Raw genomic sequence first — 25628 nt, 5'->3', positions numbered from 1 at the left:
GGAGGAGTCCTGGAAACTATAGTTCTGTTAAAGGGCTTGGTGTTCCAGTGGGGAATTCTCAGCATCCTTAAAAACTGCAGTTCCCAGAATTCTTTGCAGGATGCTGCAACAATTAAACTGGTATAAAGCTCATAGAGACGTTAGCATATAGTACAGATATATCATCAGTTTGAGAAATCATAAAGGTTGTGTTCTGTGCATGGGAAATTGGATTTGTATGGAGATACGCTATGTGATTCCCCATGCACAGTCTGACTGATGCTCAAGAAGAAGAACATGCCATCAAGTTACAACCAACTCATGGTAACTCCATCCACAGGGCGTTCTAAGCAAGGCATGAATCAAAGTGGTTCACCATTTGCATAGCAACCCAAGTCTTCCTTGGTGGTCTCCCACTCAATTATGGACCACGGCCAACCCTGTTTAGCTTTCCAGCTCTGATGAGCCCAGACAAAGCTGGATTGTTCAGGCAGACACTGGTTTAAAATACAGCTGCTGCTTGTGAGAACAAGGCTTCAGATGTGCAGACCCATACACTTATGCTAGACACTGAAGATGTTCTCAACACACTTAGTTTCTATGTGCCAGAGTTTCTGTGAAGATGGATATGTAACAAGCTGTCAACAGAGATAAGGCTTTTAAAAAACTTATTTATTTATTTATTATATTTTTAACCCGCCCTCCCTGCAAGCGGACTCAGGGTGAGGTACAACATTGATTAAAATACAACATAAAAGCAATAATCACCACATAAAAACAGCAATCAATAAAACCATTCCAAGATGGGGCAGTCCTGCACTCCTGCCCATCAGCATACAAAAAGGGGAGGTAGTAGTGGACAGATAGAATACTGTACCCCTTTTTGGGGCAGCCAGCAGTGGACTCTCCATAATTCTCCCCACTGGTAGGATTTTGCTAACACAAGCACCTGGGAAATTTTGCATTTCCTTGTCATTACCACCCACCAAATCTCTCCTGCTCATCTGTGGGAGCTTTAATACATCAACTGAAGTTGAGTTCCGCTATCATCAATACGATGACTGTGTTATTTACTTGCTCCCAGCCTTTTAAGCAACCCATGTGTTCCATTTAGTGCTAGAGAGACATTTGATCAAGTGCTAGTACATGGTTTATGTTTCATTTTTGAAGCTGATTTTCAGAAGGACAAGAGCCAGTTTGGTGCAGTGGTTAAGAGCACGGGACTCTAATATGGAGAACTGGGTTTGATTCCCCATTCCTCCACTTGAAGCCAGCTGGGTGACCTTCGGCTAGTCACTATGGAGCTCTCTCAGCCCCACCCACCTCACAGGGTGATTGTTGTTGTGGGGATAATAATGACATACTTTGTAAACTGCTCTGAGTGGGTGTTGTCATCCTGAAGGGTGGTATATAAATTGAATGTTATTATCAGGGCTCATTTCAAGGGGGAACGTGCCGGAACACAGTTCTGGCAGTTCCCCAAAGAGGTCACATGCCAGGTGGCCCCGCTCACCTGACTCTTGGCCATTTGGGCCGATTTTGGACTGGATTGGGGCCGAAACGGCCCGGATCAGGCCTCTGACAGGTGGTGGATCACTCTCCCACTCAGCAGCAGCCTGATCCTGACCATTTGGGGCCCCTTTTTGGCCATTTTCAGCCCTTTTTGCCATTTTGGGCCCAATTTTGACCCTCAGTGGCCAGGATTGGGTCCAAAACAGCAGGGATAGGTGATGTCAGGGTGTGTGGCATAGGTAAATCAGTTATGCTAATGACACACTTCTGGTGATGTCAAGGGGCATGGCATATGCTAATGGGTTATGCTAATGAGTTCCTTCAGTTCTTTTTCTACGAAATGACCCCTGGTTATTATTATTATTAAGATTGCAAATCTACATACCTGTTCAGCCTTCTACTCAGGGTTGCCAGTTCTGGCTTGGGAAATTCCTGGAGCTTTGAGGAGGGTTGAGTTTGAAGAGGGGAAAGAGCACTGCAGGGATGTGATGTCAGAGTCTGCCCTCCAAAGTTGCCCTTTCTTCTACTCCAGAGGTTGAGTGTAATTTCAGGAGAACTCCAGACCGCACCTTGATGTTCATAACACTAATTCTGCTTACAAGATGAGACATTAAGATCATCTTGATTCATTTCCCCCCTCCTTCCCTCCCTCTATTGTTAAAATTCCATTTAGTATTAGAAATTTTACGTTAGCATGTTGTAACACTGTGCCATCAGCAATACTTGTGGGCAATTATAATCATATGCATCCCTTTACACGACTGATTATGTCCTTGTGGTGCAGGGATGCTGGATTCTGTATTACATGTCTGGCTGTCTTGTATAATTATTATAAGCCAGCTAGGGATGATGCAATGGCTCCACCTCTGACTAAAGCCCTAGGCTGCTCAGCAGAACAGCTACTTACTTAGTCTTTTTCTGAGCTGTGCAAGAAGAAAAAGCTGGCACTGTTGTTTAATGCAGCTACTGAGGCACTATCCTAGATGGTGAAATAATTCTGTTAATCAAAATTGTAATAATTATTGTATGTTCTTTTTAATATTTGTATTTTAAAGGTCTATTGACCATGCAATAACTTTTTTTAACATAGTCATTTAAAAATATTGTTAAAACAGCCTGCTGAAGAATTCTAGGGAAATTAACAGTGCACACTGATTTATCTTAATAACAGATATTACATGGCTCCCTCCCCCGCACTGGACCAACGCAGCCGCCTACATTTTTTTGTGCTTACAAATATTATACTCTATAATAAAAATTTGACTATGGAGTAGCTTCCTTTAAAACATTTATTTCATTTATATACCCTGGTTTTCTCCCTAATGGAAGACCCAAAGTAGCTGACATTGCTCTCCTCGCCTACATTTGGTCCTGGCAAGTTCCCCGTGAGGTAGGTTAGTCTGAGAATGTTGACTGGCCCACCAAGATTCCCCCAGCTAGCTTGGAAGGCAGACGGGGACTTGAACTTGGATATCTAACCACAACAGGAGAACCTGCTCGGTTACACGGGACATCGTTATTTCAGTTGGTACTCATAAAAGGCAACGCACGACTTTTGCCCTTAAGAGCCATCACGCCTCCACCCCCTGTGTTGCCTAGGAAACAGGTCGAAGCCCCGCCCCGTTCAGCCCCGCCTTCCTCGCGACCAGGCCTCTCTTTCGCTTGGCCCCGCCCTTCCCTTTCGCGCGGCGAGCCCGCGAGCGACGCAGCCCCGCCCCTTGCCTCGCGCCACTGGCCCCGCCCCTCGAGCTCCCCGTCTCTGGCGCTTGGCCCCTCCCCCGCCTCTCCGGGCCTTGAGGCGGTTTGTTGTTCCCGCCGCCGCCGTTGTCAGTGTCGGGGAAGGCTTAGGCCGGATTTCCTCCGTCGCTGGAGCGCGGAGAGGGCCGCCGGAGGGAGAGCTGCGTCTCCTGGCAGACGGGAACGGGTAAGAGGCGTCCTGCTCGTATCAGGGAAATAGTCCCCCCACCCCACCCTCCGTGCGGGTTCAGGGCTCGGTTACCTCGCCCTCCCCTCGGTTTCACAGCCTCCTCGCCTCAAGACAAGAATATGGGAGCTGAAGGTGTTAGTCCCCCCCCCCCGCCCCCCGCCCGCAGCCCTTCCGTGGCAATTCAGATTTCTGTGGCTTCCTGTTTCTCACCTATCCCATGCCTTCGAGATGCTCTTTTTCATTTTATTTAGTTCATTTATACCCCGCCTCTCTCCTCAACGGGGACCCAAAGCTGCTGACCTCATTCTCCCCTCCTCCATTTATCCCCACAAAAAACCTGTGAGGTCGGTTATGCTGAGAGGATGTGACTGGCCCAAAGGCACGCAGCCAGCTTCCATGAAAGAGTGGCAGTTCGAACCTGGGTGTCCCAGACACTCCAACCACTACCCTGGCTCTTTTCGTGCCTTCCCCCCACCCAGTATATTCTGGGCTTTGAGAAGAACCCATCCAGCTTGTGGTTAATAGGTGACCTGTTGCGTTTGATGGACCTCACCTGGGTGTGTATGTTCATGTTTGTCTGATGTGCTTTTTGCATCTCACTTAATGTGCAGTCAGGCGGAAGCTAGGCTAGTGCTCTAATGTGCAAGGAGCTAGCTTTTGTAGCTTATTCTCTTGAATAGGGTTGAAAGAAGCACAGCAAACTGGGATTGGCTCGCCCTTGGAATCTACCAGAAGCTTGAAAGAAAAGGGGGCATTTGCAAGCAAGCAATGGGTTGGTGGAGTGAAGGTTGCAAGTAGATGGTTTAAATGGGTGAAGGAGATTGGTCTCCAGTGGATAAGCCTGTATATTTTGTACTAAGTGGGTGTTCTAGACACCCAGTCTCATGGGGTACCTTCCCATAGTTTGTGCAAAGCCCTATAATTCATTTAGCTAGGACCTCAAGTGGCTTACATCACTAGTCTCCTCTCTGTTTCATCCCATGACAACATCCCTGTAAGGTAGACTAGGCTGAGGGAGTGAGTGGCCTAAGGACGCCCAGTGAACTTCTATGGGACAGTAGGGTTTTGAACCTGGATCTTGTAGAACCTAGTCTACACATTGACCACTGCACTATACTGGCTGTTATGATACCATTTAAAATAATGATTATCTTGAAGATCTGTTTTACACATCAAAGAGTGCTCTGGTATAATATGTGTGTTTGTCACATTCATGCATACTGTTTAGCTGTTCATCTAAAATGTAACTGTAAGGTCAGGTGAAGGAGATTGTATTTCACAATTAATCTGTTTAATTTTGTATACTGTATTTATGTGTTAAATAACTGTGATGTTGAACCCTCAGGGCTGCCAGAATAAAAGAGTTGCACCGTAAATTGTTCTTGCTTTGGGGCAAGGAGGATGTATTAGATGACGTTTTACCTTTCAGCTCATCCCCTAGTCCTAAAATTTGGTGACTCGTCTGTCTGTGTAGTGTACACAAACAACCCTTCTTAAATAAACTGGCCAGTGACTAGAAATTACTTCCCCATATTTATGAGGAGGAACTTCATGGCTCTTTTAATGTGAGAATTTAGCTCTGGGCCTAAGGTTGTTTCCTGTTAGCGTGACTTTCTTTTTCAAAATTGTGAGATGGTAGAGATGCATGTTGGCTTCATGAAGATGGGCTGCTTCATCAGCTACTGAAAGAAAAAGAATTCACACTTATGCTTCAGTCCTATGCATGTTTGGAAGAAGTTCCTTATGAATTAATTGGAATGGAATTCTGAATAAACATGCAAGGAATTGCACTACATGGGTTGTACTACATGTGTGATATAGCAGCAAGTTGCTCCCCATTTAGCGAGTCCTGAGTGCATGTTATCTAATGGTAACTAGCAAGGTTTCCCCCCACCCTTGTGAGCAGGTCCATATTTAATGAAAATTTATTTACAAATTTATAACCTGCCTTTCTGCCCTAATCAGGGCTACCACGTGTGGGAGTTGTATCCAGGGCTTTTTTTCTGGGAAAAGAGGTGGTGGAACTCAGTGGGTTGCCCTTGGAGAAAATGGTCACATTGCTGGTGGTTCCGCCCCCCTGATCAAGGGCAATCTAAACTCCCCTCTGTCTGGAGATCAGGGGGCGGGGCCACCAGCCATGTGACTATTTTCAAGAGGTTCCAGAACTCTGTTCCACCGCGTTCCAGCTGAAAAAAAGGCCTGGTTGTATCAGATGATTGATGTGTAGACTGTACTGAAAGTCTTGTGTAAAACTTGCATTCAGAATTGTACAGATTCTGCAACCATTATATAATGTTTTTATGGCACCAGAAATGCACTTGGCTACAGAAGGCTCAGAAACTGTCACAAATGCATGTTGAGTAGTTCAAGAATTTTTAAAAAATGTTTATCCTATCTTGCTTTAAAAAAGAGTTAGTAGAGCACAGTAGACCCACACATTCTTAATACATCAGTAAATCATCTTCACAAAACACAATACTCCCCCGGGGGGGAAAATACTACTAAATGCCCTTTGTGAAAAAAACTGACTTATAGGCTTAGCAGAAGACATACAAAAAGGGGGGTTCAAACACATCCTCAGGTAGGGAGTTCCACAAGGTAGGGGGGAAAGCTCAGGACACTGAGTATGAGTGAACCCTCTGAATTGAGGACATGGCCAAGAGAAGTAGCCCAGAGGATTGTAGCTGCCAATTGATGTAGACCAGATGTGGCCCCAGGTCATTATTTAAGAAGCAGTGCTTTTAATTGAGCCTGGAAGCAAGTTGGTAACCAGTGCTGTTGTTTCAGAATAAATGTAATAAGTTCATAGTGCCTTATTCTAGCAAGAAGAGAAAATTTTGCATTTTGTAAAAGTTGAAGCTTCCAAGTTGTGTTCAAGGGCAGCAACAAACAGTATTACAGAAGTCAAACCTTAAGATTACCAAATCGTGGATTGGTGTGGTTATATCAGGTCAGACAAGAAAGGAAGAGAACTTTCTTCAAAGGCATACAGTGAAAAAAAGATTCTTATATCATCACTGTTAAGTACATTATCATAACTGTTTGGGGTCATGTCAGGTTGATGGCACAGAAAACACACAGCTGACTTAGCATGTTTATCACTAAGAGAAATCCAACATTAAATGTATTCTCCTCAGGCCAAGATCTTCAGCTGAAACTGTACTTGTGGTTGGGTACATTTGTGTGTGTTCCTCAGGTTGGATAAAAATTGAGGTTTTTAAAAAAATCTGCTGTAACTTTCTTTTGTAAAAATAAGCTGCTTTAAAATAAAATCTGAAATTAATGCAAACATAATATCTTAAAACAAGTTATGACCCTCTTATGACTTTATGAAATGTGACTTTTCTCTATAAAGAACTGAAAGAAAACAAATGTCCCCTTTTCAACTTTGAGTCCAAAATCGCTTCAACTTCATGGTGAGACTGTCCGTTCGTAATTGGGGGAGACCGCTGGTTCGCGGTGCTACTGGTCCGGATCTGGAGCTTTCTTTAAGAGGCTACAATGAAAAATGGCATGCAAATTTCTCAGATTTTTTGGCAGTTCTAGTTTGACGGTTAGCCCATTAATCACTTCTAATACTTTATAGGGGCTGACAAATTTCCAGCCTAGTTTTTTGCTTGGTTGCTCTCCTCTGAGGTTTTTTGTGGACACAAATACTTGGTTCTCAGGTTTTAGATCCCACTGGGGAGAACATTTTTGATCTGCCTCTTTTTTTGTAATCCTCTTTGGCTTTCCCTAGAGTTCTCTTAATCACCTCCCATTGTTCTGTTTTTGCCTTCCACGCACCCTTCTCCTTTCCCTTTCTCGGGAGGAATATCCTTAATGAAGGGAAGTGCTTTGCCTTCAAACCCTTGGGTGATTTTAAAGGGAGAGGCACCGGTAGAGCTGTGGATACTGTTATTGTAACAATACTCGGCAAATGGAAGATAATTGGTCCAGTCATCCTGTTGGTAATTGATATAACATCTTAAAAATTGCTCCAAAATCTGATTAATTTTTTCTGATTGCCGGTCTGTCTCTGGATGATGACTCGATGACAATGCCTGAGTAATGCCAGTCACCTCCATTAATTCTCTCCAGAATTTGGCAACGAATTGTGGGCCCTGATCCGAAATCACCTTATCAGGAAATGAATGGAGCCTTACTACATGCTGCATGAGTAACATGGCTAATTTCTTAGCAGTGGATAATTTGGTGCACGGGAAGAAATGGGCTTGTTTAGAAAATAAGTCTACCACTACCCATATCGCTATTTTTCCTTTACTGGGGAGGAGGAGATCCGTAATAAAGTCCATAGATATCTCTGACCATGGTCGAGGGGGAGTTTCCAGAGGTTGTAGCAGTCCTGGGGTTTCCCCTCCTCCGTTTCCCCATTAAGCACAGCAGGCAGGTATTTACATATTGTGACACATCTCTCCTCATTTTAGACCACTAAAACCGATGCTGTACCAAGTGCAAAGTTTTCAGGTAGCCAAAATGCCCAGCCAACTTGGCATCGTGACAGCTTTTTAACACTCCCCCCCCCATAACCCTGGCAGAATGTGCATTTTGCCATTCCTGTACCAGCAGCCATTCTCTCCCTTCTCTAGTGGTGCTGGCAGCTCCTCCTCCTCTTCCTTCTCCAGCTCAGCTTTAACTTTTTCCTCCCACTCTTGAGGGGGACAAGGGAGGGTGGTCCGCCCTTTTAGTTTGGCTCCTGGTGATGACGGCCCGTCCCAGCTGCTCGGGAGAATATCGTATCCACCACCTCCTCCCTTTGACTGTCATGTTGGGGAAGGCAAGACAGAGCATCAGCCAGAAAATTGGACGTCCCAGGGAAATGTTTGAGTACAAAATTGAAATGGGAGATCGACTCGGCCCAGTGCAGCTGCTTTGCTCCTAGCCTATGTGGCTCTTGCAATGCTTCCAGGTTTCTGTGATCAGTCCACACTTCAAAAAGGCACTTTGGCCCCCTCTAACCAATGTCTCCGAGTGCAGAGGGCTAATTTAACGGCTGCTGTTTCTTTGTCCCATACCGCCCAGTTGTGCTCTGACTCTGAAAACCTTTTTGATACATAAGCACAGGGGCACATTTTCATGTCCTCCCCCTCCTGCAGGAGCATGCCCCTCATGGCAACGTCGCTTACAGAGGCATCACTCTGTATTCAAACTGCCCCAATGGGGTATTAAAGGCAGTTTTCCATTCATCCCGCTCCCTTATCCGTACTCTGAAATAAGCGTCCCAGAGGTCCAGCTTCGTGAAGATCCCTTGAGCTGCCACCCCTAGTAAATCTCTGATAAGCGGAAGAGGGTAGGCATTAGACATGGAGACAGCATTAATCCCTTGATAGTCGGTGCACAGCCTCAATCCCCCATCTTTCTTTTTATGGAACAGGACAGGGGCAGCATGGGGGGAGCTCGCCGGGCAGATGAAACCTCTGGGCAAATTTTTATCAATGAATTTGCGTAGCTCCACTCTTCCCCCCGGGCTCATCGAGTACAGTTTCCCCTTTGGTAACTTTCCCCCTGGGAACAGTTCAATTGCAGTTGGTAGGGGGCAGTTCATCCTCCTCTTCCTCCTCGAATACTCAGCTCAGATCCTGATATTCTGGGGGAATCCTATCCCTCTCTTCCATGGTTAGACCCACAGTCTCTGGGGGGCGGGGGCGGGGCCCCATGGGCTATCCCACACATTTCTGGCAGCCTTCTGAGGGGAAGCATAACTCGGCCACCTTCTACCTGACATACGGATCATGGTCATATAACCATCTCATGCCCAAGACCAGAGGGAATTTTGTAGTGGGGCTGACTACGAAAGTCCTTTCTTCCCAATGCCCCCCCCCATCCCCAGCAGGGTCAATTCCATTTCGTATCCCAGAAGGGGGGGGGGTCCTTTCATTACTGTTCCATCCATCTGTTTGAACACAAGGGGTTCAGGTAGTTTCACCACATTTAGTCCCCACCTGGTTACTAATGCAAGGGCAATTAAGTCTCTGCTGCACCCCGAGTCAATTAAAGCTCATACTCGGATGTTGATGACCCGCCGGGGATTTAGCAGGGTAACGACCATTTGGCCTCACCTTCTGTGGCACTGGATCATCTGCGACCTGCTGGCTGGCGCCTTTTACATCAGGTCTCTGTCGTTTCCCGCTGGTGATCCCAGCTCTCCTTCTCCAGCCGACAATGATTCCCCCACTGGATGCCTCTGTCTCCTCTTGTGCCCTGGCAGCAGCTGCCAAAATCTCCTTCTTCAGGGTCGGACGGCCTTTAGGGTTCAGCTGCCCCTCCGACGGTCTCTTTGGCCTCCGCAATACCTTGGGGGGGGCCTCGCTCCACTGGGGGACACTCAGCCGCAAAGTGGCCCGCTTTGCCACATCTCAGGCACAGCCCCTGCCTCATCCTCCAGTCCTCCTCGCTGGAGAGGGCAGCCTGCTCTGTCCTCTTACCCTCTCTCGTGGCCATACGTCTCCAGGGTTCCTCTGCTGCTCGGCCTGATGCTGCTTCCGAAGTAGTTTCACCACCTGCTCCCAATTCTCGATCTCGCAGGCCAATTGGATCCATCCCTGCAGGGTCCACGGGTCATCCTGCACCAAGGCTTTGGCTACCAGGTCTGGATTCAGGTTGGCTCTGAAGAATTCAATCTTTTTTTTTAAAAATTTTTTTATTGGGTTAGAACATTAATATTTTTACATTACATTACATTCAATTTTCCCCTAATTTTTCGTTTCTAACCCCCTCCCTTTCCCCCCCTTTTGTTGACTTCCAACAGCTTTCCCACCCTCTGTCCCTTTTCCCTTACTTCTATTAACTTCCTCTGTCTAAAACAAATATATATTCTCCATTATATTAAGCAGTACATCTTTAACTCTTTTACTTATTATACATCCAAACTATACTTCTTTAGATAAACAATTTATCCCATTTTCCAGTTTTGAATATTTCTATATATCATAAACCATAAAAATTTCCCACATTTAAATCAAACAATTTGATTTGTTCTCTATATATTAATCATTTCTTCTTTTTATAGTATTTCTATATAACTCATCACATAGTCAGTCGTTTTAACTCTTCTATACATTCAGTTTGGTGCATATAAGTCTTATCAAGTAAAAAAAAAAAAAATATTGTTAATTACTCAATCCTCATGTTTACACCGTTAATTATTCTCTATCAATATTCTATCAATTAACCTTTACATATCTATATATATCTCAATCAATTAATTAATCTAACTGCTTATAAATTCACATTTCTCTTCCTCCCCCGGTAAAGTCACCCCTCTCTTTTATACTTTTATTGTACTTCAGTAGTTCTCAAACTGCCACAGTTTTCCTCCCACCTCCCACTTCTTCTCCAGATATTGTTTCAGCTTCTCCCAGTCTGTGTTAAACTGCCCTGAGTCCAGATCTCTCAGTTTTCTTGTCATCTTATCCATTTCAGCCATATACAGCAATTTGTAGATCCAATCTTCAATAGTTGGCACTTCTTGTACTTTCCATTTCTGCGCATACAAAAGTCTAGCTGCTGCAGTCATATAAAATATCAACGTCCTATGATGGGCTGGAATTCCCTCCATTCCCAAGTTTAGCAGCAGGAGTTCTGGGTTCTTATTTATTTGAAACTGTAAAATTTCACTCATTTCTCTTATTATTTCCCCCCAGAACTGCCTAGCTACCTCACACGACCACCACATATGATAGAGGGAGCCCTCATGCTTCCTACATTTCCAGCATTTATTAGAAGTGTTCAAGTTCCCTAGCGCAATCTTCTTTGGTGTCATGTACCAACGATAAATCATTTTGAAAATGTTCTCTTTAATATTAATACATGTCGTTGTCTTCATTGTAGTTTTCCACAAGTATTCCCATGCCTCCATTGTTATTTCTTTATTAAAGTTTATAGCCCATTTCACCATTTGTGTTTTAACTATCTCATCCTCGGTATACCATTTCAACAGTACTTGGTATACCTTGGATATTCTTTTCTTGTCTTCTTTAAGAAGGGTCTGCTCTAGTTCCGAGTCCTCTGTTCGTATGCCCCCTTTTGCAGAGTCCGAATTGTATAAGTCTCTAATCTGTCTGTACTGGAACCAATCATAGTTAGGTGATAGTTCCTCTTGCGTCTTTATTCTAAGTTTAGATGCTTCAGTTTTGGTTATTTCTTTGTACGTTAAACATTGTTGTTCATTATCAACAGCTCTCGGATCTATCACCTCGTATGGAACCACCCACCAGGGGGTTCCTTCTTGTAGGTAAATTCTGTACTTCTTCCAGATTGTATATAAACTTCTCCTTACAAAATGATGCAGGAACATCGAGTTGACCTTTACTTTGTCATGCCATAGGTATGCGTGCCATCCAAAAATTTTTTTATATCCCTCTAGGGCTAATAGTTTCTTATTCTTTAATGTCATCCACTCTTTTAACCAAACTAGGCAGATTGCATCATGATAAAGTCTCAGGTTGGGCAGTTGCATTCCGCCTCTTTCCTTTGCATCTTGTAGAACTTTTACTTTCACTCGAGGCTTCTTGCCTGCCCAAACAAAATCTGATATTTTCCTCTGCCATTTTTCAAATTGTTTAGAGTCTCTGATGATTGGTATTGTCTGTAGCAAAAACATTACTCTTGGTAACACATTCATCTTAACTGCTGCAATCCTGCCCAACCATGACAAATTCAGTCTATTCCATTTGATCAAGTCTCTCTCTATCTGAATCCATAACTTTTCATAATTGTTCTTGAACAAATCTATATTTTTTGCAGTCAGCTCAACTCCCAAATATTTCACCTTACTAGTTACTTCACAGTCCGTTATTTCCATTAACAATTGTTGTTTCTGCTTAGTCATGTTTTTGCATAATATCTTTGACTTCTTTTTGTTAATGAAGAAACCTGCCAAGTCACCAAACTCCTTGATCTTATCTATCACTTTTGGCATGTTCTCCAATGGATCTTCTACAATTAACATTATGTCATCTGCAAATGCTCTAACCTTGTATGAATAGTCCTTTATTTTTATTCCTCGTATTTCCTCATCTTGTCGTATTTGTATCATCAGAATCTCCAATACTAAAATGAACAACAATGGAGATAACGGGCAACCTTGTCTTGTTCCTTTACTAATCGTCAATTTCTTGGTCAGTTCATCATTCACTACAATTGCTGCAGTCTGGTCTCTATAAATTTCTTTAGTTGCTCTGATGAATCTTTCTCCCAGTTGTAGCTTTTCCATAGTGGCAAACAAAAAATCCCAGTTTAAATTGTCAAACGCTTTTTCAGCGTCTACAAAGAAGAAACCAACCTCTTTATCACAACGCTTGTCATAGTATTCAATAGCATTGATCACTGTCCTTAAATTGTCTCTTATTTGTCTGTCCGGCAAAAAGCCTGCTTGTTCTTCCTCTATGACTTCCGAGAGCCACCCCTTCAGTCTCTCCGCCAATATCTTCGCAAAAATTTTATAATCATTGTTAAGTAATGATATAGGCCTGTAATTTTTCACGTTAGTCAGATCTTGGCCCTCTTTTGGGATCAATGATATATTCGCTTCGCTCCAAGTGTCTGGAATTCTTTGATCCCTGAAAACTCCGTTCATCACCTCTTTTAGGAATGGTGCCAGTTCGTTGGCCATTGTCTTATAAAATTTAGCCGTAAGTCCATCTGGCCCTAGCGCCTTTCCTAGATTTGCGGATTGTATTGCCTTACTTATTTCCTCATCAGTTACTTCACTGTTCAACTTATTTCTCCAAGCTTCCGAGATCTCTGGAAGTTTGGTTTTCTCCAAATATGATGCTATTGATTCTTTGGTTACTTCTTTTTTATTATACAGCTTAGCATAGAATTTATAAAAGGCTCTACTAATGGTAGTCTGCTCCAGGTACGTTTTATTTTCTTCACAGATTTTATTTATTATTTTCTTTTCCCTTTTCTTCTTCAATTGCCATGCCAAATATTTCCCAGGTTTATTAGCACCCTCAAAAGCTTTTTGATTCAGTCTTTTAAGGTTCCACTCCAATTCTTTATTACTCATTGCTGTTAACTGTTCTTGAAGAATTTTGATTCCCTGATGTATTTTCTTTTTCCCTGGTCTCTTTTTTAACTGTGCTTCTTTGGCCTTTATTTTCTCCTCAATCTCTTGTCTTTTCTCCTCTTTCTTTTTCCTTGCTCTGCCATTTAAATCCATTAGTATGCCCCTTACAACCGCCTTGTACGCGTCCCAAACTTTACTGGTTGGTACTTCTTTATTCACGTTGTATTGTATAAAAAACTTTGTCTCTCTTCTCAATATTTCCATATTCTCACTTTCCTGTAACAAGTCCTCATTTATTCTCCAGGCTTTCCTTTTTCTCCTTTTTCCAAATTTCCACATAATTGGATTGTGATCTGAGCCTACCATCGGCATTATTTCTACCTCCTTAGTCCATAACGCTAAGTCCTTTGAGGCCCAGATCATATCAATTCTTGATAATGTAAGATGCCTTGCAGAATAAAAAGTAAACTGTTTGGTTTTAGGATATTCTCTCCTCCATACGTCTTCGAGAGTCTCTTGTTGAATCAACTCAAAAAAAAACTTTGGCAATAGTCCTCTTTTCTTTTGTGCTGTTGTAGTCTTTTTGTCTAGTTCCAAATCTGTCACTCCATTGAAGTCTCCAGCAAGAATTATCTGGTCATATACAAGATCGTCTAAATGCTTCCTTAAATCCTCAAAGAAGCTTTCCTTTGCACCGTTAGGTGCATAAAGTCCGACTACCAACACTCTCTTTAAATTCCAATTACATTCCACTGCTACAAATCTAGCTTCAACATCTCTCATAACAAATTTTGGCTGCAGCTCCTCTTTTATGTACAACACCACTCCTCTTTTTTTCGTGTTTGAGGCCGCTACAAATTCTTTGCCCAATTTTCCAGATTTTAAATATTTTACATCCTGTTTTCTAATATGGGTCTCCTGCAAACAAACAATATCACATTTTTGTTTTAGTAGCCAATGAAAAATATTTTTCCTCTTATTCGGTGAGTTTAGTCCATTTACATTCCAAGATAATACTTTACACTCCATATTCATGGTTTTGTTGGTAAGTCTTTTTCATTGTCCTTGATAAATCTCTCCATCTCCCGCTCAGATCTGATGCGTTTTTTTGCCCCTCCAAACTCAAAGGACACTCCTTCCGGTAACTCCCATCTGTATCTAATATTCATGTCCTTCAAAGTCTGAATTAGCACTCTATATTTTTTCCTGTCCAGTAACACTGATCTGGGCAGTTCCTTCATTATGATAATCGTCTTGCCATCAATCTCCAATGGATCTTGAAATTGTTTTGTCACAATCCTCTCTTTCATGTTTCTAGTTGTAAACTGCACAATCACATCCCTTGGCAGTTTCCTCTGGGTTGCAATTCTCGAGTTCACACGGTACGCCACATCTAGGATAGCCACAATTTCCTCCTCCTCCTTCCCCAGGTAATCAGCCAACACCTCAGTCATCTGTTCTTGCGCTGACTTCCCTTCCACCTCTGGCAGACCACGAAAACGAAGCTGCTTCTCCATGTGTTTAGTTTCTGCAACTGACATCCTCCCCTTCACCAGTCTCATCTCTGTTTGTTGCGTGTCTATTAAATTCTCCATCGCGTCTTCTACTGTTTTAACTCTCTGCTGCATTCCTTGTAATTCACTACTAATCGTTTCCACGCCTTTTTTCACTTCTGACAGCTCCGACTTTACTGTCTGTGTAACTTCTTTGACCTCTTTAATAAGCTCCAATTTCGTGTCCTTAAGTTCTTTCATCATGTCTATAAGTTTTTTGTCCAAATTTTCTATTGCCGATTGCCACTCTTTTTTCGACATCGTGGGGCTTGCTTTAGCTCGCTCCCACGAATCTGCTCTCTTCCTTAGCTCCGTGGCGTATATTTAAACGTTTTCCTTTTTTTCAAATGTCCCAATCTTTGCCAAAATTAATTTTTTTGTATCCAAAATGTCGGGCGTCTTTTCTCTATGGTTTCTCTATGTTATTGTAATCCAAGATGGCCTACTTCCTCTTCCGCTGAAGCCGCGACCCTTCCCCTTTCAAAAATGGCGATTCCCTACTTCCTGTCCGTCGGCAAGGGCCGCTTCCCTCCAGCCACTCTATTGTTGTTACGCACTTCCTGTCTCCCGTCTTCCCACAGCAGGTCTCGCGATGGTGTCTTTTTCCCACAGCTCCAAAACCACAGGTATTCAAAACAATAGTCCGATTCTTGCAATAACTTCTTTAAATTTAGTCTCTTTTAAAATACAACTCCTGCCGAGTCTTCACCTCCTTTTCACTAGTCTGTTGCAGTTTAAAAATCTACTTTCTTTCCTCTCTGTTTTTATCAATCTGTCCCGTTTCAAGAGATAGCGATCTTTACCTTCTCTTCAACTTTCTCGGGTTGTAATCGCTGTTTCGATCTTAAATTCTCCTCTCGACTTCCCTCCCCGATCGAAGCTTGGGTATGTAGGTCTTATGCCAGCCGAATTGGCCCCAAAACTGCCGCAGAGATTATAGCCGACCCGTCGCAAGGTGGGACCTCAAGGATCGGGGGGGGAGACTCCTTGAGTAGAGCCCCCCCTCGTCCGAGATCTAGCTCACCCTAGGGTCTTGAGCGTTCTTTGCCTGCTCCCCGCCTGAGAGCAGTCGGCCGCGGGTTATTTTCACCCCTCCGGCCGGTTAAAACGGCAGTCCGGTCAGCTCCGCAAATGGAGCTGCGTTAGACCTCCATGAATCCCAAACCGGAAGTCCTGAAGAATTCAATCTTTACGCCCTCTGTCCAATTCCTCAACTTGGCCACATACTTGCGGAACTTGGCTGCATACTCATGGACAGGACGGTTGCCTTGGCTCAGGTGCATCAAATGGGTCTGCTCCCTCTCCTCCTCTAGAGGGTCCTCATACTGCTCCTTAAACATGCATACGAATGCTTCCACACTTCTCAGTTCAGGAGCTCAGGCGGCATACAAGGTTACGTACCATTTTGCAGCCAAGTTGGGACCCAATGTAACTTACGCAGCTGAGACAATTCAGAAAGGTATAGCCTCACTCTTGCAGGAACTCTCCCACCTGCACTAAGAAATAGGTCAGCTCTTCAGGGTGTCCGTCGAACCATGCTTCAAGCTTCCGCCAGGCCAAAGGGAGCTGACCTGGGACCCCTGGGGCTGGCAACCCACCATTGCCCAATGGTGGCCTCGGGCCCAGGACCTGGGGGGCCACAACCTGACCAAGAAGGCTGCCCAGGGCTCCTTGAGGCAGGGCATTTTGGAGTAGCTTCCGCAGCCCCTCCATAATCTCCATCACAGCATGCTTGACTTCCTCCACCTCCTCTCATAACTCCTGCACGTCGGTGCTGCCACTGGAGTCAGGGGTTTCCTTCTCCTTGTCTTCCTCGCCTTCTCCCTTTCCCAAGAGAGGGTCATCCACGTCACGGTCCTCTCCCAGCTTCTCCAGAATGGTTGCCTCTCCCCTGAGGCTTGGCTGAGACTGTTGGCCTTTTCGCCGCTCTTTGCGCTCCTTGTCCTCAGTCATGGTTGTGCGCGGGATCCATCCCCAGGGCATTGCACTCAGCCAGTGTGAGAAACTGAATCCAGTTTTTGGTATTGCCCCAGTTGGCCTCAGCCTCTCCAGGGGTTCTTTCGTTGTGGTCTCAGGTTTCATGGGAGTGCCCTTGCCCACTCCTGCCATGGTGCAGGTAGTGGAATGGCTCAGGTTCTTTGGGGTCCGAGGTATAAGGCATTCCAGGCAAAATGTCAGGCTCTGCTAGGGAATCCCCTTAGACATTCCTTAGTAATATCAGTCCAAGCTGTATGAGTTAAAGGTCTTTATTAGGAGATTTCTTCCATGTCAAAGCACAGTACAAAGAAATTGCCAGGAATAGCAGAGGAAGGCCCAGTAGGCTGGTTATATCGTCATCTCCCCTCCCCCTTTCTTTCAAGCAAAAGTCCGTTAGTCTTGGCACACAGGATCTTGTGGGAAAGCTGGAAGGAAGAGAGAGACAGACCCCAATGCCGTTTGGTGTTTCCCAGGTGCCTGAAGATGTGCACAGAACAGCAACAGAGAAAAGAGTAAAAGAACAGTAGATCTACAATCTACCCCCCCATCCCCCACCAGAACAGAAATCACTGAATATGGCAGGTAGATCACAGGCCTGTCTGACAAATATTGTGAGATGCTTACAGCTGATTAATTTGATAGGCTGGTTAAAATTTATTTGTAAAATTCCTTCTGATCTTTCAACACCTACTCCAGATCTTAGCTGTTTTCTTACTTTCTGTTTCATTTACCTTTCTCTAGCTTCTACATTTTTCATCAATCATTTACCACCCTCCCCACACACTTCAACTAACTGCTCTGTTTCTTCCTTTAACAACCTTGCTGATGGTCTCCTCAATTTAGTTCTCATTTCCTAACCCTCGTGGTCAAACTAGATGCTTCATGCAAAATATTTGTTGTGTATTTGTCCAAAGATGCTCCATGCACTGTGTAAGTACTTCTAGACCTAACATTGTCTTGAGACAGTCAAGTATTGGTAGTAGATCGGAACACTTTTTACCAACTGAAGCTGATTTACCAGCTGTAACCTTTCCTGGCAAAAGTTGATCTGGCCACAGTAGTACATGCCTTAGTAACATCTGGACTTGGTTATTGTAATATGTTCTTCATGGGTCTGTCTTTGAAGGTGGTTCAGAAATTCCAATTGGTCCTGAAAGCTGCAACTAGGGTCCTTACAGGAATCTACTAGAACACTCATATGAAACTAGTATTATACCATCTCTAATGGCTTTTTCATTTGTTTCCAGGCATAGCACAAATTGCTCTTTTTGACTTTTAACCTTTATCAGCCAACCTGAGAATTAAATTTGATGCCTGGGGGCTTTTCTCCAGAAATCAGTGGGATATTTGTTTAGTGGGAAACCTGGGAGAGAGCTTTTTTTTAGCTGTTGCCCCAACTATGAAATCTTTTCTCTTAGAAGCTACCTTAGGAACTTTTAAAGTTGATAACACGCTACATATAAACTAAATAAGTGAAGTAAAACAAGAAACCAAGCCTGTCCCATCCAATTTGAAGGCCTTCCAGAAGAGAAAAAAATTACTTCACTCTGTAAAGCCTATGGAGATGATAGAAGCTTTGCTTCCCAGGGGCTTGGGTGCGGGTGAGTGTGAGTACCATGGTAGAAAAGCCGTCCCATAAGTCTCAGCCACCTTAACATCTCTAATGCTGGTTCCCAGAAGAAGGGCACCATTCATGAAACTTGGACTAGTTGATATGGCCATAAGCAGTGTGTAATAGTCTTTGAAGTTTAAGAGGAAGAATAGCAGGGTATGCTGCTGCTTAATAACTCGCTCATTAGCTATTTTTTCCTCAAAATCAGCCCTTTCCAGTTGTTTTTTTCTATCTTTTCCTACAGGTGGAAAAGTAGTTTGAGAGCTGATGTTGTTCCTTTGCTGAAATGGCCAGCCTCCATGTCTCTTAGCAGCATTAAAAAAAAATCAATTTGTTCTCATGTGTAATGTGTAATTTGGACCTGCTTGCTATGTGAATCCTGTTTCCTTGCCTCCCTGCTCTAGCAGCACACAACTCCTGTCCTTTTGTTCTGTGTAAGGTTTTCACCCAGGTAATCTGCTGTTTTGCTTTCCTCAGATAAATTGCAATGCTTGTCAACTATCTGATAGCTGTTGAGTAGTACAGAAAAAGGAGTTTTACCTTGAGTGCCCCCCCCCCCTGCCAGTAGAGGGCTGAGTAAATATTTCAAAGTTCAAGGGAGCAGTGAAATATTTCATGGGCAGCTGAGATGTCATTGCTTTGTTGCTAGGGTTCTATATTAAAAGTCAAGTTGGTTTACTAGTGATTTGAGATTAAAGTGCTGTGAGTGACTGTGTTTAAGTAATGGGCTTTATTTTCTTCTCTGTACATTAGTAGATGTAAGGCCAGGCCTGTGAAATATGCTTTGTGCAGGTTTTAAGCTCTACTGCTTTGTTTTTCTCTTGGAAATGAGAGAGAAATATTCAGTAGTGGTTTTCTCAGTTCCCCTTGCTTATGTAAAAAATTAAAAAGTCACAGTCAACTGAGACTTTCTTTGTACCACAAAGAATGAAGCACTATGCTGCTGTCACTGGGCTCTTGAATCACTCACCCTTTTTTTTGTTCCACATCTTCAAAATGAAAATAAGTGTGGGTTGCTTCATAGGATTTTTATGTGAAAGGTGGTATAGAAATAAATAACTGAACACAGTCATAGAAATATCAAGGCAACTTATAATTATTTGTTTCCTATTCATAGGATTCTGTTTTTTTTTTTACATGTGCTTCAATTGTGCTCCGTGGTTGTGTAGTCTGTAGCAAGTGGATATATAAGCTGTATCTGTATAAGCTCTTTCCCCCCCAAATTATTTCCAGGACAAGGGGTGTGAGCCCTTCCCACACAAACATCAAAATGCAGTGATTAGTTATAAGAATCCCAGTTTTCCGTTTCAAGAGTGCTTCTGGGAATTTCTCAAAATAGAGATGGTTCGCAAGGCATTCATTCAGTTCCATTTAACTAGCTGTATGCTTTTGATATGAGGATATAATCAGCATCTGTGGCCACTAGTGGTACATGACACACTTAAATGATTAAGGGTGGATCAAGCCTATTACATTTTTGTGGTGTGTATATGTGCAACAAAGGCATGTTTTCTTCAGCTACACTTATGATAAGAGTATGATTGGATTGTCTGTTACTTCCTGCTTCAAGTATGATCATAAACATGTATTATTCATGGCATAAATATGTAAAATAGATCTGAGTTCTCATTTTGTTTAGGTTGCAGTTCTTCAAACTTGTTGTGGCCTTAAAGTATGTAAACTTAGAAAAAGATCTGACAATACTTTTAGATTTATCCTTTCTGAAATGCTTACCGATGTAATCTTGTTTGTTAGCCATCTATGCCCCCCTTTAATTTCTGTATAATTTTTTTGGGGAAAAAAGATAGCACAATTGATTCAGGAAAGGATAACCTGAAATGAGATATTACTGTGATTTAGTATTTTTACAGTGTATAGTAAGCAAACAAACAAATAACTCCAAATGCATGTATTTATATTTTAAAATTTGTGGTGGGGGGGAGTGGCATTAATTTGTGATAAATCAAGAGTATTTATTTCAATTGATATTTTTGCTGCTCTTCCCCCTTCTCCCTCTCATTTCTGTCCCCAGTCTTTTATCTTCACAACTACCATTGGTGGTAGGTTAGGCTCAGAGATGGTGCCTGCGCCGAAGTCATCCAGGAAGTTTCCAGACACAGTTGAGAAACTGAACAAGTTTCCCTGGGCCTAGTCTGTGACTACGTAAATTGAGTGTCATTTCCAAAGAGAGACGGATGTGACTGTCTAGAATACCTTTTACTAAATTGGGGACATAATTCTCCAACTCTGATTAACTTGGGCAGAGGAGGCAACTGAGCTTCTCAGACCTTAGCATGCTTGTTACTTGCACTTTTGCAGATGAGTCCTTAAATGTTATTGGTCTACTTGCTGATATCCATACTTATTATCCATAACTATTGTTTGTAACATGCTGATTTTTAGAGGTGGGGCGAGGGGAAGAACTTTCAGTTTACAAAAGCATCTTGGGCTGGTGACTTGGAGGTAAGGTAACTCTTAAAGCCATATAATGGTTTATTCGAGCCATATGATGCTTTAACCTCACTGTGTTTCACCACAGATATTTTTGAATTCTAGGATTTATGTTACAGCATATAGTGATGGCCAATTTGCTCAACCCTGAGTGTCACATCCAGGATTAAGCTGGGGGTGGACAGGACTGAGAATCTTGTATGCCCAGTTTTCATTGTTGTCATAGTTCTAACTTGATCAGAACATACTTCTATTCTTCTTTAAAGAAATACAAGAAATCAGGAATGAAAGTGTCAAACATTTGTATCATTGCTTTAAAGCTAATGTTCATATTATCTACAGTTTAGAAACTATTTAGATAGCTGCGGTGTGACAGGTGTCTGGACAACATCATTTCCTTTATTCTGTTGATAATTTTTTAGTAACCATCCCATGTTATTTATTTAAATATAGATAAAACTCAATTTAATAAGGAATCGACTCCACCACCAAAATGGTGCTGGGAAGCTCCCAGTGTGGTATAGTGTTGTTGGACTAGGATCTGGGCAAGCCAGGTTCAAATCCCACCTCTTCCATGGAAACTTGCTTGGTGACTGTGGGCCAGTCACACACTTTCAGCCTAACCTACCTTACTAGGTGGTTGGTGGTAGTTAGGATAAAATGGAGTAGAGGGGAGTGATGTAAGCTGCTTTGAGTCCCCATTGAGGAGAAACACTGGGTATAAATGAAATCAAATAAAATTTTCTTTGTATTAGGCTAAATTTGTAAACGGAAAAGCAAAAGTTGCTATTTGTTTTTGCTCTTGTGAGAATTTATGTAAATCTGGAGAAGAGTGTTTCTTGAAACAATACACGTCAATGGTCCTCATAGTCAAAATCAAGGTTGTAAACATTTTGTACTGATGTACCTGATATATAGCAAAGATGTAATTGTCAGGCTGGTTCCAGGAAAGGAGGGTTATCAGTAAGAAAGATAATTGATAAATGATTTTAAAAGAAGGTGATATGTGTATTTCAAGACAATGCTATGACACCCTCACCTGGTGCACCTATTCACCCAATAGTGGTGGCTGATCATTGAAGATGAGTAAGTACATTGTACATTTGAAATAAATAGATATGGCATCAATAAGATGTGTTCAGATATTAGCTCTGTGAAGCTGCTTAGTAGCAGGCCATCATTATACTTGCATCCTGTCTGTCTTCCATTATAGAACTTAAGGCATGATAGGCTATTACTAAATATTAGAGAGAGAGAGGCTTAATTGTAGTTTGATAGTATGTTGTAATAGTATGTTGTAATAACAGAAAATCCAAGGTAAACGATTGGCAGGAGAATTAGCTATGTACGTTTACTTGCTTTAAGAGAAACACAAGCACTGAATAAATCTGAGTTAATCACTGACTTTCAAATGTGAGAATACATATGCTGAAATGGACTGTAATCTCTCTTAACTGATTGTGTGAATAGATGGGCAGTTAAGATGGTGAGAAAGGTAAGGAATTGAGCACAACAACAAGCTCTGTTAATTCTGTGTTAAATGGATCTGGGCATGAAGGTCTACCTATTTAATTGTTGCACTGCCTTCCTTTGTCATAATCACCCCTAGAAATGAGAGGGCCCAGGAAAAATGGTTTTTCTTAGGTCTTTTTTCCAATGGAAAAATTGGAAATTTTAGGGGGTACTGAAAAAAAAACACCTGTGAAATACTTTCTCTTTTAGAATGAGTGAAAGGCAAGGTATGCATGCTGTAGACATATACAGCTCTTAAATCCAAGATGCATTTCTGCACATAAAAAGTGTGAAAGGGTAGAGAAATTTGCTTCAATTTATGCAAACCTCAGGTTTTCCAAAGAGCTGCATGAGAATAAAAATGAAAGTTCAAAAGTTTCAGACACTGATTCTGATTAGACAGGAAGCGCCGATACTTTTATTTTAAAAAGTTACTATAATTTTGTACGTAACTATAATGTGTATGCTGATAATACACTATTGAATAGTTAAGTTTAGTTACATATCAAAATATGTTACTAGTTTTATTGTGAGTGTGCAAGGTATATGAAAAGGAATTGCATGCAAAACATATAATTTTAGGTATAATATTGAGCGTATTTATATTATTCCAAAGTGACAGGTTTAAAGTTGCTCATGTGTCCAAATCCAAGGATGTATCGGCAATCAACTTAATAAAATTCAGTGCAATCATTTACTTAATATGTCTGGGAATCAGGGTTCCAAGATAAGTGATGACATCTGGACACCATCAAAAATGTCTATTAGCAAATATACTCTGTGATATATTGTCTTCCAGTGGCATCAATTCAGATTGTCTGATTAATAGACTAGCCAGATAAACCACCAAAAGTGTTAATTAGATTCATTAATACTGAAATGGAAGAATGAGGCTCTGAAATAAAAAATAAAAGATCATCTGCATGTAAGTTAATCTTGAGTTCAAAGAATTATGTACAAAACCATGAATAATGATATATCTAATGGCCAGGAGTTCCAAATATAGATAAAATGATAGGACTTTGTCTGGTACCCCTCTTAAGTGGGAATGGTGCAGAAAAAATACCATTTGTATCTTATATCTAAGAGGTGAATAAAGAATTCTAATCTACTTCAAACATTCATGAGGAAGCATCATATAGTGACAATGTCATGGAACTGGTCTCAAAGATCTCATTGTACAATTGATATAATTTTGGAATTAATAAATCTGGAAAGGTTTTGTACCATTTGGTAGGCAACCCATCTTGTCCTGGAGATTTGCCAGTTTTCATATTCATTATCACTGCATTAATTTCATTCATACACAAAGGTTCACCAAGAAGTTGCTGTTGAATAGTATCTAAACATGGAAGATCATGATGAGAAAAAAATGCTTCCAAATTTTTTTCTAAGGGCTTTTTGCTGTGACTATACAATCCAAAATAAAAGGGCTGATGCATACATGGGAGAGCAGTGGCTGGAATACAAAGAACTTCCCAAGCAAGTGGAAAGCATTTCAACATGCAGAGGGGTGTGTATCTGTGTGTCTGTCTGAGAGAGAGAGAGAGAGAGAGACTGATTATCTGCCCAAGAAAGACTTTCTTGGCTGCATCCCTTTGCACCACAATAGCTCCTGCTTTGGTGGCACCTACAAATTTAGAAGAGACCAGCACAGGTCTGGGGATCACTATTCTAACACTGAGCAGCATGAAACTTTGAGAGATGTTGAATAACAACCCATGATACCTGCCTTGCTCTGTAGTAAAACTGTAATTGTAAAATTACATGGTTCCCTGAATCTGTAATGAGCTTCTAGGAAAAAAACATTACGAGTATATTTTGTTGCAGATACAATATCCAAGACTATGTTACATGATCAGGTAGGGCCTGATTTAATCAGATGGGCATGACTAATTATGGAATTTCCCTTTTGTAGAAAAATTTCCTATATGGATAAGCCTGAAAGTGATGTTGAAGCTGGAAATAAACTACTGTGACCAAAGTGACAATGCGTCGGTTGTCAGACGATCCAGAAAATGCCCACGGCAGCAGTCTGGGCTCCTGTCCTTCTTTACGGGATGTTCATTCCATCAACCCTGCACAGCTGATGGCAAGAATTGAGTCCTATGAAAACAGAGAGAAAAAAGGCATATCTGATGTCCGAAGGACTTTCTGTTTGTTTGTCACCTTTGACCTTTTATTTGTAACCTTGCTGTGGATAATAGAGTTAAATGTGAGTACTGAGAAATTGCTCCACTTTTCACTAAACTCATATTTTAAAGCAGAATTTTATTTATAAAAAATGAAGGGTTTAGTCCAGTGCTCATTATTGGATACAGTACTGCATCTTGATAGACGAATTCTTTAAGGTATTTCCATCTTTGTTCAGATGATTAACCTAGTCTCAGTGTCTCAGACAGAAAATAAACAAGAAAAAATACAAAAACACAGGGTGCATAATATATGGTTAAGATAACACTGTTTTCTTGCATTGCCATAACTTGAAGTTCATACTAGGAGAACCAGAAAATGATAACCTCAAAATAGGTGCAATTTGTCATTTAATCTGGTTAAAAACTTTAAAATAAAATAGTCCATTTTACTGATTTGACTTCTGTCCTGCCTTTAGATCCACAAGGGTCCCCAAGGTAACTAACACAAATATTAAAAACACAGTTAATCTTTGAGTGTTTCCATTTCATGTGACATCATGCTCTGGGGCGACATCACACATGACCATCAGTTTTCATTAAGCTCTTCTGGCTGTTCACACACCCCTTTTATCTAGTCTCACACTTTTGAGGACAACTGGATGGTCAGTTGCCAAACTGTATCCTTTTTTTCTCACTTCCCACAGGATGGCTGGGGCTAGGTGGGGGAGTCCTGCCTTTGAGGTGTTGCATAATGGCTATATATGAACTAAACTGTGGAAAATGGGGGAAATAAAATTACTGCAAAAAGTGTAAAATAAAGTAGCACTTAACATCTTTTTCTGAAGGTTGTGATATTGTCAGAAGAGCCTGGAAGTACCCTGCTTCTTCCTGTGGGTAGACTGGGGCAGTGCATTTTCCTCCCTGTAGTCCATCTCCTGCCCTTGGCCACAGCAGCCTG

General features: G+C 42.0%; 1 protein-coding gene across 1 annotated transcript in view; it reads left to right on the top strand.

Moving 5' to 3' along the window:
• Positions 1-3278: 3278 nt before the first annotated feature.
• STARD3NL (STARD3 N-terminal like) overlaps positions 3279-25628 on the top strand; it is a 34858-nt gene continuing 12508 nt past the window's right edge. Inside the window, exons 1-2 of the mRNA XM_054991922.1 lie at positions 3279-3415; positions 24454-24750. Of these exons, the coding sequence (XP_054847897.1) occupies positions 24526-24750 (225 nt within the window). The 5' untranslated portion in view covers positions 3279-3415; positions 24454-24525. The remainder of the gene's footprint in view (positions 3416-24453; positions 24751-25628) is intronic.

Source organism: Eublepharis macularius, chromosome 11, assembly GCF_028583425.1.
Source record: "Eublepharis macularius isolate TG4126 chromosome 11, MPM_Emac_v1.0, whole genome shotgun sequence".
In the NCBI taxonomy this organism is placed as follows: Eukaryota; Metazoa; Chordata; class Lepidosauria; order Squamata; family Eublepharidae; genus Eublepharis; species Eublepharis macularius.
Note: the sequence above shows the minus strand (reverse complement) of the source record. Positions and strands in the feature narration are given on the sequence as shown.